Source organism: Amphiura filiformis, chromosome 5 (assembly GCF_039555335.1).
Source record: "Amphiura filiformis chromosome 5, Afil_fr2py, whole genome shotgun sequence".
Lineage (NCBI taxonomy): Eukaryota > Metazoa > Echinodermata > Ophiuroidea > Amphilepidida > Amphiuridae > Amphiura > Amphiura filiformis.
Genome location: NC_092632.1, coordinates 68708843 through 68725959, shown reverse-complemented (window position 1 = coordinate 68725959; position 17117 = coordinate 68708843). Strand labels below are relative to the sequence as shown.

At 40.1% G+C, this 17117-nt stretch overlaps 1 protein-coding gene across 1 annotated transcript; it reads right to left on the bottom strand.

Moving 5' to 3' along the window:
• Nucleotides 1-5771: 5771 nt before the first annotated feature.
• LOC140153617 (uncharacterized) lies at nt 5772-15351 on the bottom strand. The gene is made up of 7 exons (XM_072176408.1): nt 15046-15351; nt 11420-12282; nt 10039-10737; nt 9627-9737; nt 8887-9075; nt 6471-7248; nt 5772-6239 (listed from the first exon to the last, which is right to left on the bottom strand). Exons 2-7 carry the CDS (start codon nt 12164-12166, stop codon nt 5956-5958), a joined length of 2808 nt encoding a protein of 935 aa, XP_072032509.1. The 5' UTR covers nt 12167-12282; nt 15046-15351; the 3' UTR covers nt 5772-5955.
• Between the last annotated feature and the right edge of the window lie 1766 nt (nt 15352-17117).

Here is a 17117-nt window from a genome sequence, read left to right as displayed (position 1 = left end):
ACAGTTTATAGTCACTTTTTTGTTTTAATGCTGCACTTTATGGTAGCGTATGTTACATTTCTTAATCATACGGTCTGAACCTTCAAATTTCCTATATGATTTCTTTCCCAAATACATGAAACATGATGTGGACCTGAAAACATTACTATCATATAACTTGCATGATAAACCGTATTTAAGGACACTATATTTCAATTTCAGTGTTTGCAAACACAGTGTTTTGACTGACCATACATCCCTTAAATAACCTGCCGTGGTTTATAAAAGGAATTAATGCAAGATTTTAAAAAAACATTACCATTTTTCTGAGTGTAGTCTAGTTGTTTGATTATACAAAAGAAATTAACATTGGAAGTTAAAGCATTCGTGAAAATTATAATTTAATGTGCGCGACACGATTTTTTCCAAGTACTGTCGTGACTCGCCCACACTGTCCCACTTTTCCAATGTGCCATTCAGATTCATGATATATTCAAATTTCAAACAGCAATTTTTATGTATAAATACCGTTACAAAATGCTACATGTACCAAATGACCTCTACCATAACTTCTTTACTACTAAATGACAACACCCTTACACACGATACCAGACATTCTAATGACTTTCACATCCAATATTTGCTAGCAATACCAACAAAACACCCAACTCTACTGAGTGGGAAAGATGGAGAATCAAGATTAAACTACTAAATAAATTTTCAAGATAAATGGACGAATAATAACCAAAATAAAATGACACATGCAAGTAAACCCATGAAAGATAAGACAATAAAGACAATATCTGACATACCTGTGGAATGTTCCGATCAGGGTAATACGCCCGATTGCTGGCTACACTTGACTGTCCTGTAAAAATTGCCCCGACCAGCTATCTACGGCGATTCCCTTCGTTCACCAGGTCACTTGTGCCTGGCCGAAGATTCGTCAGCGTTATCTCCTAGATTTCAGCTGTTAATGCCTAGATATGCTCGACATAAAAAAGGGTGCGCTGTAGTGCTTGATATCCGTCCAAGTGATAATATACAAAAATACTACCTTGAGGGGCTCTGGTTAAAACTATTGGTCCGAGGTGACATGCCTACTCCTGAGGGCGCCGGCCCGAAGAAAAATAGTATAGCAATTGATGTCACCGAGGGCCTAGTGATAATTTTGACCTAGAGCCTCCAAAAAAGCAGTATTTATTGTTTTATATCCTTCAATCATTGATTTTTAGTTGATTGATCAACTTTCACCGAGGGCCTAGTGATAATTTTGACCTAGAGCCTCCAAAAAAGCAGTATTTATTGTTTTATATCCTCCAATCATTGATTTTTAGTTGATTGATTGATTGATTAATTAAAAGATTACATGAACTCAAAGTCCCGTAAGCACTAGCATCTGTATCCAGGACGAAATTCCTGGAATGATCAGGATAAGCTAAAATCGGACTGGTCATTAGACACCTCTTGAGTGCGCAGAATACCTCTTCACATTGGTCAGTCCAGTTAAATCCGGGGTTCTTCTTGATCAGATTATAGAGAGGACGAGCCACTTCACAGAAACCTTTGACATTTCTTCTGTAATAAGAGGCTAATCCCAGAAAACATGTCGGAGTTTACCACTCTTTGATCACTCTGATTTTCTCCGGATTCGTTGAAATGCCATCACGGGTTACGACATGTCCGAGATACAGCACGCTCCGCTGGAACAATACACATTTCTACTAGGTTTCAACTTTCAAACACTACATTCAATCTCATCATCTCTTCATCTATGAATTGTCCGAAGACTATTGTGTCATCCAGGTATACCAACAGGCTCTCCCACTGCAGTCCGGCCATTACGTTTTCCATTAGCCTCTCAAAAGTGGAGGGGGCATTGCTTAGTCCGAATGGCATTACAGTCCATTAGTATAATCCTCCACGCACTACAAATGCGGACTTCTCTTTAGCTATGTTAGCTGACTTATCTAACTCCACCTACCAGTATCCGGATGCCAGATCTAACGTAGAAAACCATTGTGCTCCGGCTAATGACTCCAGCGATTCGGAATCGGATGTGAATCTTTGATCGTGATCTCATTCAGCAATCTATAATCCGTGCAAAATCTCCGCGATCCATCCTTCTTTGTAACTAGGACTATCGGAGAAGCCCACGTTCTTGTTGATGGCTCGATTATGCCTTTATCCAACATGTCTTTGACCTGTCTATCTGCTTTCGCCTATACTACTGGAGCCATTCCCCTTGGTCTTTGTCGGATTGGTGGAGAATTATTGGTTTAAATCCGGTGTTTCACTACACCTGTCTTTCCGATATCTTTATCCCCGGAGGAGAACACATTTCGGTATTCTACCAACATATTTGCCCCTTTAACATGCTGGTCTTCTGTTAAAGCTTTGATATTAGATTCATATAAATCCTGGAGATACGCCGGTATTATTACTTTCTCTTCTTCTTTTTTCACAACATCATTTGTGTTGACTATTTCACATTCTACTACTGGACTCAATGTTCCCACAGTGGTTTTCTTTTTCACCAACAGCGGAGACAGAGTCGGATTACATACACTCTGGTTGGGATTTTGTTCGGATCCGTTTTATCCAGATTAACAACAACTCTAGCCATAATAGCGCCAGAATCTCTTACTTTCACCTTGCTCAACTACACCAAATCCTTGCATCTCAGGAAGTTGATCTATTTTCTCTAGAATTATCATCTCATATCCGGGTGGAATGGTCATTGCTTGAGGAATGGTAACTTTGGCACAAAATGTGCGACTTTCTTCTGTATAACATTGCACAACATCTTCTCCAACTGTAACTGCTTCTTCACTACATCTATCACACATCCGGCTAATTCCATAAAGTCCATTGCCAATCATGCATCGTCTTTCACTTGAGCTACAGTTACCGGCATGAGCACACTGACGTTGCCTATGGTAACTTTCATCATTACCCATCTGTTTAAGGGCTCCCAGCCGCGTGTTCACCAGGGCCTTCTACTGGAAGTATGTTTGGTCGTGATCGGACCGGGATACTATTGTAAAACCTTTCGGAAATTATTGTGTCCGTTGTACCCGTGTCAACAAGAAGATTACGACAATCAATGTTCGCCCAGTCTTTGCTTTAGTAGCTGCTGCACTCTTTGGCGCTTTAAAATGTGTGTAGTTGGGGCGCGTTATTCTTTTGCTTTATTGTTGCGTCGGAGCCCACATGTCCTGCGACCCTGCCTGGGCTCAGTGGCTCGGGTCGATTGTCGTTTCCCGAAATATTATTCCATCCTTCCTGGTGACTAACTGGCTTTCCTTGCAACCGGGGACAAAAGGCGATGTAATGGTCAAGTGCACCCCACTCAAAACATCCTCCATGTCCACGTCTCTACCTCGATCGTTCAGCCATTCCTCTGTTCGCTCCTTCACGACCTCGATATCTCCGATATCCCTGTTCTCTACTTCCATTTCCGCGCCAAGGACGATACGGAATCTCAGTCGTCCGATCCTTTCCGGGGTTATTTGTCTGTTTTGCTTTATCGGATTCTTGTTTGTCCACTATTTCTACTAGATTCTTCATCGGACCGATCACCTCCGTTATTTGATCTTTCCTCCTCTTTCTGTTATTTCCACAACTCGTGCATATTTGGCAGGGTGCTTGTCTCTCAGCTACCAAAAATGCTTCCGATTCTAATGCAACACGGAATGCCTCCTCCATTGTAGTGGGCCGAGACAAGTGAATTGCAGAGCAGAGCTCGTGGTCTCGTAGGTTGTCCATGAAATGATCCCTGGCAATGTGCATTATTTTATATGGAAATACCGTATATATGCGATTATTGGATTCCTTGACTCATTTCCTGTAAGATTTTAAAATGTACAGTTTTTATAATTAAAATAACTAAAGGTAAAAAAAATATGACTTGACAATCAATGCGACCGATGCGTCATTTTTATTATCATATTTTATAATATCACATCAAACGGCATTCTCTTTATAATGGTTGTTTTTGTTCTGGTATAAAAATATAATAATACATTTAAATTTAAATTCTGAGTTGTAAAATATCGATAATGTTCATATGTAAATAAAATGTCAATAATAATTACATACATAATTATTTTTACATGATGCAAATGTTTCGTTATTTTCCATTTGTTTAAATGGCAGGAGGAGTTGTATGTTAAAATCAAGAAACAACCGGCCAAAGACTAAACATTTACCCCCCACAAAATACTCTGGCGCCACCCCTGACACCACACATACCGAGGCGAACACCACATACACCCGCGCACAACGTAATCATCCCTAAACCCTTATTCAGATTTCCTTTTACAAATAGCTACAAATTAAGCGTACTGCTAGCCGTCCAGCGCGTATTATTTTGCACATGGTCCGATGCACACGCTTGACGTCGCGTCGCGCACGTATACGCGATGGCTAATTTGTAAAAGGAAATCTGAATAATACTTTATCTTCGTGTCAGAAATTGTCGTGATAGTAGGGCGAATCCACCAGTTCTTCAACAGCCACGCATGGCGATTTTGATCGAGATAAGCCGAGCGATTCAGGCTAAGCACCACACCTGTGACGATAAAAAGATACGTATCTTTCCCACTACGAATGCGGCGTTGCCATTCATAAGCTGAAATGATTTATTCTTACGATTTTCTCATGCTCATTACCCTCTTTAACGTTACCAACTCAAGAAAATTGGATTTTGTCTTGTCAGTTTTTGTTTTCAATACACAGGTTGGCAGTTCAAAACACAGAGAGCAGCTTACCATATTCTTTCAACACGTATTCAACTGCAAGTCAAGCAATAGGTTTTTACAAATACCAAAAAAACCCGAAATATATTCAAGGATTTGAGATATAATCATGAATTTAATTATCAAAAGAATGTACACCACCGTACATGTTGTCAAATGGCGGTCACTAGCAGGCGACAGATAACATGATCGAGCCGGCAACTTGTGAAACCGCCCGGCCGTATGGCATTTTCTAATATAGTCGGTTAGTTTTGTGGCCAGTGGGGTTCATTATCGAACCCCAACGGTTTTAGCTTGTATTTATATTATTTATCAACATAGGCCTATTTGTTTGTGATATTTCAAGCGTTTTAAAATTTCAAAGTAATCCCATTCAGTTACACGGTTGACGATGACAATTTACTGAATTTAGAGAATGCAATGCGGCCACCACCTGGTCACTAGTTTAATTTATCTCAATGCAACCCAGGATCTGTGATGCAACTATGGCCTTGAGAAATAGACCTATTGTCACTTGAGTTTTCAATTCTATACATACATTTAGATACTCGACGTCCAACAATATCATTTTGCTAGGCAACTCATAGCTGAATTAATTACGTCGCTGAGATATTAACGATTGGTTTTTAGCCAATGATTGGTTTTTTTACCAATCGCTCGCCGTGCGCTGCTGGTGGGTCAATTTACAAAGACACGTGCCTTGCTTCAGACAAAATAATTATTTACCTAGGCTAGGGTGGACGATTTGTTGCGTTAGCTTTATTCGCCATGCTGCATGCCAAAATGATGGCTATTGCCAAATCGACGGCACTGCTAAAATTTGGCCATTCCATTTAAAATCCGAACCCCTGCGGAAGAAGTTGGAAATATCTTCCAAAGGGGAATACGTTTTCAAATGTAATTGGTCAGGGTTAATCATTTTCATACCCATACCCTCTCTGTATTATGGCTTTACCTATATATTCACAACTAACTGGAGTTTCCAATATTCTCCCGTGTATTCTATTTGAAACTCATACTCCCCGGCATACTCCCTCTGTTGAAGACTTAAGCTAAATCTTCCACAGGGGTAGTGTAGATTTTAAATGGAATAGCTCATTTCAGCATTGCATCCAAGGGCTATCTGTATTTTTTTTTGCGAATAAAGGGGGCAGTATGATAATGGCGTATGTGTCCGAGGCTGGTAAACGTGGACTCGTACGAGGCGGAGTTTCGACTAGAACACCTCTTCAGTGAGAGTTGAACCGCATACAGTTAATTCGTGGCTCTTAACACTCTTCCACGAGTCTCTACTCCCACCAGAAATGCTGCTAATGCCACTGTCTCGATTTCCATAAGGTACTGATGGAGTAGTCATCAATCCTTGGTGATGTAATTCTAACACGCTTGATTCGTCCTCGTTATCATTCACGTCTCCTGGTTTCTGGTACACATCTATTCCATCATGATATGTGCTAGATACTTCGCAGGTGGTTACCATAATCTCAGGAACTGAAAGTCCTGGAAAGATTTAAAACGAAAAAGGAAAATGATGAACTTACAGCTAATAATTTTGAGAATCATTATGAAAACGATAATTAAAACAAAACTGTGAGCAAACATCATGGTGTAAAATTCGATTAACATTTACATAGGAAAGACATTTTATTTCAGGTAGCTGTGAAATGAGTTCAGAAAAGAGAATATTGTTTCCCAAGATTAGAATATTCATAATTCGTGTGATTTTATTACCTGGAATTTCACGGTCGACATCTGTTGTTCCTCCAACGGCTTCTCTACTGACACCAGGACCCTGTGTTGAACAGCATGCACCATCTGTCATTTCACCAAACTTATGATCTTCATAAGCGATATTCGTTTGACCTGAGGCATCACCTTTCAGTTCATTCCCATCTTTTCCAGTCGACTTTTGTTTTCTTTTGAATGAACCGATGTTGAATTTCCCCATTTTACTAGGGATCGAAGAAAGAAAAACTTTTGTGCGCAGAGAAAATGACCTTGCAGGCGATCCATCACAGCTCGTATACCCATCATCTGTAGTGCTAACTTTGGAACCGCCATCCTCTGAATCACTCGGGGAACTACGAGACCTACTCTGACCATGGTTACCTCCACCTAACAGTGACACTTGCTCCTGCTGTTTCTCTCTGATAGCTTGAATTTCTTTGTCTACAACAGTCTTAGCATTGGCGTGGTCCATCTTATAAAAGATATTACTTAGACCTTTCAAAGCCTCTAAAGGGTCTTTATTCTTGAAGACCAGATCTAACACCATCGCTGCCGGGCTGCGATTCTTCACTTTTGCTCTTCTCTCAATACATTGGATGTACTGGTACTCCGTAAATCCTATTTCTTCGGCGAGTTGTTTCCAGTCTTTTCCGCAAATGTCTTCATTTTCAAGATGCATGCAAAGCTCGCTGAATCCTCTGTTACTGATGCCACAATCAGCAGTTGGTGCTATATCATCTTGCTCTAGTAGGAATTGGATCTGAATATCGTTTGTTTCAATCTGCATAACAAAATAAACTCAAAATAAATAGGCAAACCATGTATTTCTCTGACATCGATATTTCCTGATTTTGGATGACTGTTATCATCTTTAGGTGATTTGTTCAAAAATGTATTTGAGTAAAAATAATAACGATTGAGATCATTGAAAATGCTAAGTAGATATTGTCAATTTGAGTCAAATTTTACTTCGATTCGGTTCATCTGTCCATTCCACGGTAGCATACTTTGAGGATGTTGTGCTAATGTCTCGGCTATATTAGAGTAACTGTGTCTTCTTACCTTTATCATATACCGCTAGATGATACTTTATTGTCTTGTAATTCAAGAGTGACTTCACAGTGGTATGTCAATGCAACGGTGTAAGCCACGGTCACCCACTCTGAGGATATTCCGCTAATGTCTCTACTACATAAGAGTGCCTTCTTACCTTCATTCCATCCGCACCTTCAGATGGTACTTCATTGCTTTATAATTCAAGAGTGACTCCACGATGGTACGTCAACGGTAAGCCACGGTCACCCACTGATGATGTTCCGCTAATGTCATAAGAGTTAATTCTTACCTTCATTCCATCTGCATATTCAGATGGTACTTCGTTGCTTTGCAATTCAAGAATGATACCAAGGTGGTACGTCATTGCAACGGCAATCCACGGTCACTCACTCTGATGATGTTCCGCTAATGTCTCTACTACATTAGGGTGTCTTATTACCTTCATTCCATCTGCGTCTTCAGATGGTATTTCGTTGCCTTGTAATTCAAGAGTAACGCCACGGTGGTACGTACGTCAGCGGTAAGCCACTGTCACCCATGTTCTGCTAATGTCTCTACTACATTAGTGTGTCTTCAATACCTTCATTCCATCTGTGTCTTCATATGGTACTTCGTTGCCTTGTAATTCGGGAGTGACACCACGGTGGGACGTCAATGCAACGGTAAGACATTCCATCAGCACCTCCAGATTGTAAATCATTGTTTTGTAATTCAAGAGTGACTCCACGGTGGTACGTACGTCAACGACAAGACACGCTAAGCCACTTGATGATGTTCCGATATGTCTCTACTACATTAGTGTGTCTTCTTACTTTCATTCCATCTGTATCTTCAGCTGGTACTTCATTGCCTCGTACGTAATTTAAGAATGACTCCAAGGTGGTACGTACGTACGGTAAGCCACGGTCACCCACTTTGATGACGTTTCACTAAATATCTTTGCTACATTAGGGTGCCTTCTTACCTTCATTCCATCTGCATCTTCAGATGGTACTTCATTGCCTTGTAATTCAAGAGTGACTCTTCGGTGGTACGCACGTAAAGGGTAAGCCACGGTCACCCACTTTGATGATGTTCCACTAATGTATCTGCTACATTAGGGTGTCTTCTTACCTTCATTCCATCTGCATCTTCAGATGGTATTTCGTTGCCTTGTAATTCAAGAGTGACACCACGGTGGTACGTACGTCAGCGGTAAAGTCTCGGTCACCAGGATGTTCCGCTAATGTCTCTGCTACATTAGGATGCCTTCTTACCTTCATTCCATCTGCATCTTCAGCTGGTACGTCAACGGTATAAGTCACGGTCACCCACTTTGATGATGTTCCGCTAATGTCTCTAATACATTAGGGTGTCTTCTTACCTTCATTCCATCTGCATCTTCATTGCCTTGTAATTCAAGAGTGACTCCACGGTGGTGGTTGTTGTGTTGGAATACGTCAACGGTACACGGAACGGTTGATGCTGTTTCAACAATTTGGGTGGCATCTCTCAGTTTTGCTATGAAGGTGACATCCGGTTCCCTATTCCATAATGCATCAGTTAGAATTTCCTGTAGATGAGATACATACAAGAGATTTATCCAGTGGCAAACTCATTTTCATTCGTAAACAGCTTAATTGATTTAATCGTGTTGGGAAATAGCACAAAATGGAGTTTAGGTACTCCGAAGTTAGTGTTCATTTGGCATGTTTGTAGCAATGTGTTTTATATAGCGCCTTTTCCCAGATCTTAGAGGAATTAAAGCGCTGTAATTTCGCTGCCATGGCGAATCATCACAATCAGATCGTATCAACTAGGCTGGTTGCAGACGAACCTGGCGCAAACCTACCCGATCTTAGATTGTAACACCCACCAATTATATGTGCAGCTCCCCAAATTCCATTGAGTGAAGGAGGTTTTTGATAGCCAAACAACTAATCACCGATTTTTGAAAGCAGGAGGAAACTGGAGATCCCGGAGAAACCCTGCGAGAGCGAGCATGGAATCGAGATAAACCAAATGCACATGAGTCCTAGGGCCGCGCCGGGACTTGAACCCGCGACCTCAGCGGTGCAAGGCGAGGGAACAATCGCTGCGCCAACCGCTCTCTCCCGCCAATACCTTGAATGGATCTTCGTCAAGCTGCCATTCCTTATCCAGTGCCTTGACAATGACGTAAGCGTTGCTCGCTGATTCGTTGATGGGAAATGAATCTGTGTGCATTGATGCCGGCTGAAAATAATAGAATACCAAGAAAGTCCATTGTATGGGGAATGAAAGACAATAATGTTTGCTTAAACGGAATTTCACTAATGAAACAATCTGAATGGACTGTATAACATTCAATCTTCGTGTCTTAAGGAAGTCGGTGCAAAAGCAGGGCTTTTAAAGTATATGACATTGAAGCCTTTGTATTATAATAAGAGAAATCAGTGGATAATTGCCTTGAAGTCTTTAGGTAGAGTAAATTAGTACATGTATAATTGATATTGAAAGATAAAAAAATAAACAATATATTCGCATATTGGCTTACCATAGAACTTTCAATGTCGCATAGTTTTACTTTGATCTGCATGTGTTGATCATCTTGCCGATGAAAGGATATTCCTGCTTTCATCCATCTCCTTACGTTGGAATCACTGCCAGATACAGGTCTTCCTGAACAACCGTGAGAGCAGAAGTGATCGAGCATCATTGTTACTTCATATTCATTAACAACCACCGCATCGCGCAATGTTTTTGAACATGTTTTCCCATCCGCTTGTTGCTTTGTTTGGTGTCCATCAAAGTCCCATTGGGTTGGATTCACGGCATAATGTGGCATCGTTAGATATACGTCCTTCTTGAACACAAGGCCATGAGGTCCACATTCTACGTTTGGAGTCAGCCATTTTCGACCATCGTATTGTGAGCGATTCCTTGACGATTTGGGATGCAGATAGATGAAAACAAGTATGGGTGATGTATCTTCAGCGTCCAATGCGCCAGGTGGAACGTACAATGATATGCGAGTCCCGGGAATCATGATTCGGCCGCCTTTATTGGTCAAGTATTTCCCGGAAAAGTTAGGAAGTTGAATGGATATGTTTGCAAGCTGTTCGGGTTTCAGATTTTTGCTTTCAATCGTTTCTTTGATTTTCGTCAGAATATTTGCCAGGATGTTTTTATCCCGCGCAGGATGTATTTGCGGTATTTCAACTTTTTTATTCATCGTTGTTTGCTCGTTTCCTCTCTGTATATTAATTGTAAAGTGAAAACACTCTCAATCAATCAATCAATCAAATCTTTATTTCATTCAAAATACAACAATACAATAACAGCAAAACAACACATTTGAATGAGGAGATGCTCAGAAGGCCAAAAAGGCCTGAACAAGCACCCCCTTAACCTTAGCCTAAGTTTCTTAATTACTAATAAAATACAATTACATACATACAAACACCCCCCCCCCCCTCTTTTATACATTCATCATGTAGAACGAACTAAGCAGGAAAATATATTGTTAAATGGAATATACAAATAAATTTAATATATTGTTAAATGGAATATACAAATAAGATTATCATCATCATCATCATCATCATCATCATCATCATCTTCATCATCATCATCATCATCATCATCTTCATCAGCATCGTCATCATCATCATCGTCATTATCATCATCGTCGACGACGACGATGATGATGATAATGGTGATGACAACGACATCATCATCGTCGTCGTCGTTGTCACCATCCTCATCGTCATTATCATTGTCGTCGTCGTGTCATCCTCCTCCTCCTCCTCCTCCTCCTCCTCATCATCATCATCATCATCATTATCATCAACAACAACAACCACATCACCATCCTCATCAAGTTGTTTTACGTAAAATATCTTATAATTAAAAGCAGACGAGACTGTCGCTCTTACCTGCTGATTATTCTGCATCTCATTCAACATGGCTGAAGTTGCAGATTCAATACCGGATTCGGCCCTTTCGTCCAATAGAGTTTCCGATGTTTCTGTATTAAGCGGTGTACATTTGTCCGATATTGATCCATAACCACTGGACACCATCGAAAAGGCAGATATAGTCGACATTCTTTGTGTTTTTTCACTTTGTTCAATTTTCGTTGTGTATTCCTCTTCAGATGCAGAGATCATGGAATCACGAGCAAGATGATTTTCGGAATTAACACGGTAGTCATCATCATCTTCATTCTCTTCATGAGAATAACACTCTAGATGGATGTTGCTTGGTATGTTGTCGTGTTCGGAGGACACACTTCCAGCGCGACTTCCAGATAAACTTATTCCGGTGATTACTTCGTCTAATGAAGTAACTGTTGAGGAATGATCTCGCTTCACATCCAGTGCGTCTGTTTCTTCGTGTGGTTTCTCTAGATATGTTGACATGGCCGGGGTCAAAATTGGCGGCGAGGTTTCAAGGATATTCTCCCGAGTAAAGTACAAAGGAGATTCGTTCGGGACTGAGTGGTGCGCCGCCGAAGCGTAGTCATCGGAAGTTACGTTGACAGGATTTAGCGTATGGCTAGAGTCTTCATTAGATTGATCTTGCTCTTTTAATTCTACATCTTTCGAGCGTTTCCGAAGTTTACGACCAGTAGGAAAGCAGCAAACTCTGATATCGGGTTTAGATGCTTTATTTGAAGACATTTCATAACAGAATATTGTTAGGTACTTGCGTGAAATGTTATAGTGTTAAAGACTCGAATTCTACGATGTCCTGATATAACTATATCTTGTTATGCGTTGCGTGTACGAAACTATGCCTGTGAAATATGAAAAAAATACAAGCTCATTATTCAATAAGTTCATTATGTTTTCTCAAACCATATTGCTTAAAAATACAATAAAGAATACAATATAAAAAAACCCGGGGTCGTACATTAAATAGGTTTATAGTTATAGGAAAATATGTGGGTCCCTATTTTCAGGGTTACCTGTTTCTCCAATGCTTAAGCAATAAAATATACGTCACTTATACGTTGAACACGGATCGATTGGCGCGAGGTTCATATTGGTGCGCATGCACCAAATATGTATCTTGTATGTAAATAGAGGTTGTTGACTACTTTTCCAGAATGATCTGTCAAAACTTGGCTTATCAAACACACTGTCAAATATCTGATATGCACCTTTTCTTGTTGGACTTTGACACGGAACTATTTAGAAAAATAGTCTGCGGTGTCTCAAGCACGCATTATATGAAAGGTTAGAGACGGAAGTACAAACGGGACACATTAAAATTATTCCAAGTAAATATTGATTAATTTTTGCAAAATCATACTAGTATTTTATATCAGGTCAACATACCGTAAAAACTCGATAGTTAGCATATGTGCTTATTATCGAGCGCTTTTGAAAACATGAAATTGTACCACTGAGTCCGGCGCATTATCAACTGAGCTCCACATTTTGAGATGGGGAGGGACATAATATCAAATGTCCCCTCCCCCGCGTTTCGGAAAATAGGCCTACTTCCTTGGTGTAAGTAGGCTTACTGTAAAACTACAGGCAATATTCGGTATTACACTTTGATTTTTGGCTAAAATAGTATGTGGCCTAAGACCACGAACACAGCCGTGGTGTGACCCTTTATTGATCTTTGACCCCAAAATCTCTGACATTTGCTGATGTCAATGCATGTCTGCACGTGGCATCACTCTGCTATTGCGACAGAAGAGGCATTTTGAAGGTATTTCGTCTCGGACCGGAAGTGACCCTTAATTACCTTTGACCCTAATAAAATACCACATATATATGTTTTTCCTGACGGTATTTTGTTTTACACCGGAAGTGAACCCTTTATGACATTTAACCTCAAATGAAAAATACCACATAAACACTGGGTAACCAGTGGCGTAGCTGCCGGGGGGGCAATTTCCCCCTGGCAAAAATTGCCTATTTGGGCCCCCTTCCCCTAGTGCAAGGAAATTTAGTTGATTTGGGCCGCCCCATACAGGCTTGCCCCCCCCCTGGAAAATCCCAGCTACGCCGCTGTGGGTAACCACAATTTATGTGTGAGCATACCGTTACTGTCCTATGTTTTTCTTAGCTAAAATTTGTGGGAGAAGCATTTTAAAGGTATTTCATTTTATACCGGAAGTGACCCTTTGACCCGAAATAAGAAAATTGAAAAGGATTTAAGAAAGTGAACAAGACGCAGATACGCGTTAAGCCTATAAAATTAATGTTTTGGTTCTCGTCCAGAGGATTTTCCTTAATTGATGAGGGAGGTTTTTTTTCAATGTATAAAATTAGCATTGTTAGTATAGTTTTCGGTCTTTTCCAACTGCAGTGCTCGAGGAAAGGAGGAGGTCCTTCTGTTTAAATATGCCGCCTATATAACTGCGCCAATAAAGTATCCTTACACTTGGAAAAATAATCACAATTAATTTCAAAACTGAACAATATTGAGGTGAATTTGTTTTTTTAATAGATGCACTATCTCATCCTGCACATTATGACCAGAAGTAAAGTTACAAGCAATTGTAATTTTGCTCCATTTTCTACCCGATTACCCTTTTTTTGAAATCTTATACTCAATGACCCCTTTTTTCAAAATATTATACCCAATGACCCCCTTTTTTATTTTGTTTGTACCCAATGACCCCCTTTTTTAAAATAATGCTTTGTACCCGATAGGCCCCTACTTCGCGACGCCGGTAAGCACATACTCGTCACTTCTAAAGTTGAGTTCTCCCGGGGGCGGATTGCTCTATGAAGTAGGAACTAAATGTGTGATACTTCTTGCTGATACCAGTAATATTTTAATTGATGTATTAGGTACGACAAAAGGTCGCGATACCTATAAACAAATAGTTACATTGCCAACATTTTCCAACCGAATTTCCTGGTTGAAAATCGGTCATCTTATCTGTCAACTTTGAGATACAATATACATGTAAATTTAAATTATTAGCGAACACGACAACTCGTTTGTGTTTGTGAGGATGAAGGGGCGTGTGGTGTTTACGTGTTTTAGACAGGGTCGGATTTACCATTGGGTCAGATGGGCCGGAGCCCAGGGCCCCCAAAATTGCCCAGTGCATCTTTTTGGGCCATGTTTTGGGCCACTTGTGCGCGCGATCCTCTGGCGCGCGATGCACAATGTGTTTGGGGCCTCCAAATTTTGGCTTGGCCCAGGGCCCCCAAAAAGGTAAATCCGGCCCTGGTTTTAAAATATCAAACATTTAGGCTTTAGGGCCTGGCATGTTTTACTGTTGCATGTTGAGATTGGAGCAATTTCTGACTCTTTTGGGAAATCATTAACAACGCGTGCAACGCACAGCCCCGCGGTTCCCTCGATAATGACACTGATTGCAAATAGGTAATGCTAATCATTATTAAGTTGTGTTTACTTGCTTAGGCCCTAGTTGTTTGTTTATTTGTTTGTTTATGGGGTTGTAGCTATGTTTGTTTGTTTTTTGTTTTGTTTTTGTTTTTCATATTCGAAAATTTACTTAATTTAATTAATTGTCAGTAGAATTGAATTAAACTCAATCTTTTATCAAAATGTGACTTTTACTTACCGCGGCCGCAATCAACGCCTTAGGTTGTCAGTATGCCCGTCAGTATGAACATGATGAATCCAAAACTCTGGAAGGGACATCGCCAAGACTCCATGTCATGTCATTAAGCACTTCACGTTTTGGTATTTTGTCCGTTTTGACGTACAACCACTGGGGATGTCAAGACAGTGATTAATTTAGAGCATTATGTAAGATCCCAACTATCTCATTGGCTCTGCATAGATTCTTCGTGAACTTTGAGTTTATGCAATCTATTAACTGCGGCGCCGTTTGCTGATAACGTCAGGTTGATTCGCAAATAAGGAAATATTCAATTAGAGATATTACTCTGCAACAAATTTTGATACAAATAAAATATTATGAAACCCGAGAGACTATGGACATCAAAACACTACATTTACCAAATCGATAACCAAGGTAAAACCAAAGACAAAAGGCAAGTGGCGTATACGGTGATATTAGTAATTGTCCATTACCACTCACCGCAACCGACCCCAACCATACACCAAACCAACAACCACACCCCACACACCCCATAGCCCCCACTCACACGCGTGATGCTGTTGCTCTAAATCACATTCAATAGGCCATGCTGTATAACATTTACTTCTAATGCTCACTTTCCATACGCCGCGTTTTCTCACAAAATGTAGAAAAATTCTCCTTGTCAGCTCTTGTTTAATTGATACACAAACCCACCCCTACACACCCCACCCCACTGCACACAACATATGTGCGTTTTTTATTTTTTTCGCTCTAAATCCACATAACCTTTGATTTATACTATTTATAGGCCTACTAACTTTCCATGTGCCGAGTTTTCTCATAAAAGTAATGTACCTTACGCAAACTAAACAAATTAATAAACCCTCCGTACACGCTTCCATAGTACATTCCTTTGCTTCTCTAATGTTCACTTTCCATGCGCCGGGTTTCCGTGGCACAAATATAAGATGTTAATATAAGTGCGGAAATCTCATTAGGCACACATTAACGCGAACACAACTTTGCACTCAATCAAACTGCGCCCAATTGGGCGTATTTCGTTTCACTGAAAACACACCCATCGATATACCATAAATTGCTGAAAAGATACGGGGTACCGGGGGGGGGGGTACCCCAAACTGTGGCACATCGCCGTACACCTTGGAGAACCCATTACGTTAAGCAGACGCTGACCGTGTGTGGTACTTCATAGAATTAAAATGTTTAGGAAAGAATCATCTGGGGCACCCACAATCCTTCCCAAATACGCCCCTCCCCCGTGTCAATATAAATCTTATAATTAAAGTATGCCTACTTACTAACACCAGATCTCTGCTAACACGTCTCTCCCCCACTCCCACTTCGCACAAGACACATAGCTGGGAACTGAACATATAAACGGGCTGCATGTCGTAATAATTTTATTTCATTATTTCTTGAAAATGAATCAACTTAATAAGAAAAAATGAATAATCATTTATTTGCTCTTCACCATAAATTTATTGTTTGAGTATATTATTGTACTTCATGTGGTTCAGATACCAATATCGTACACACACTGTAACTATTCAAGTGGAAAATATTACATATCCTGTTCCGTTTTTATGAAATGTTGTGAAACTTTGACGGGAAAATCCCAACTACAGATGTATGAACAACTAGCTCGAGTATATAGCATAATAATATAGTAGTGAGTCTACAAGGCTGGTAAGTAGAATTATTTTCTATTTTAATATTATTTACTCTCAAACCTGTTACATGAATCATGATAATAATGGTAATATAATTGTTCAAAATGTGCAACAACATCAAACGACTTACGAAACTCAATATGCTCAAACTTTAGAGCTATTCACAGCTTGACTCGTTTATGAATCCTCTTGTCTGTTTGCAGTGGCGAATTTAAGGTTAGCAACTATTTTAAACTGTTGCGATTTGGTAGTTCACAGCATCTTGCAAATGGTAGTGAGCTTTGACAAAAAATGCATTGATCATTTCATAGCGAGTGTGTAGAAGAATTCAAATATCACAGATATACTTTTGTAGGTTCTGTGGTTTTTGAGTTATGTTGTAAAGAGAGCTAAAAC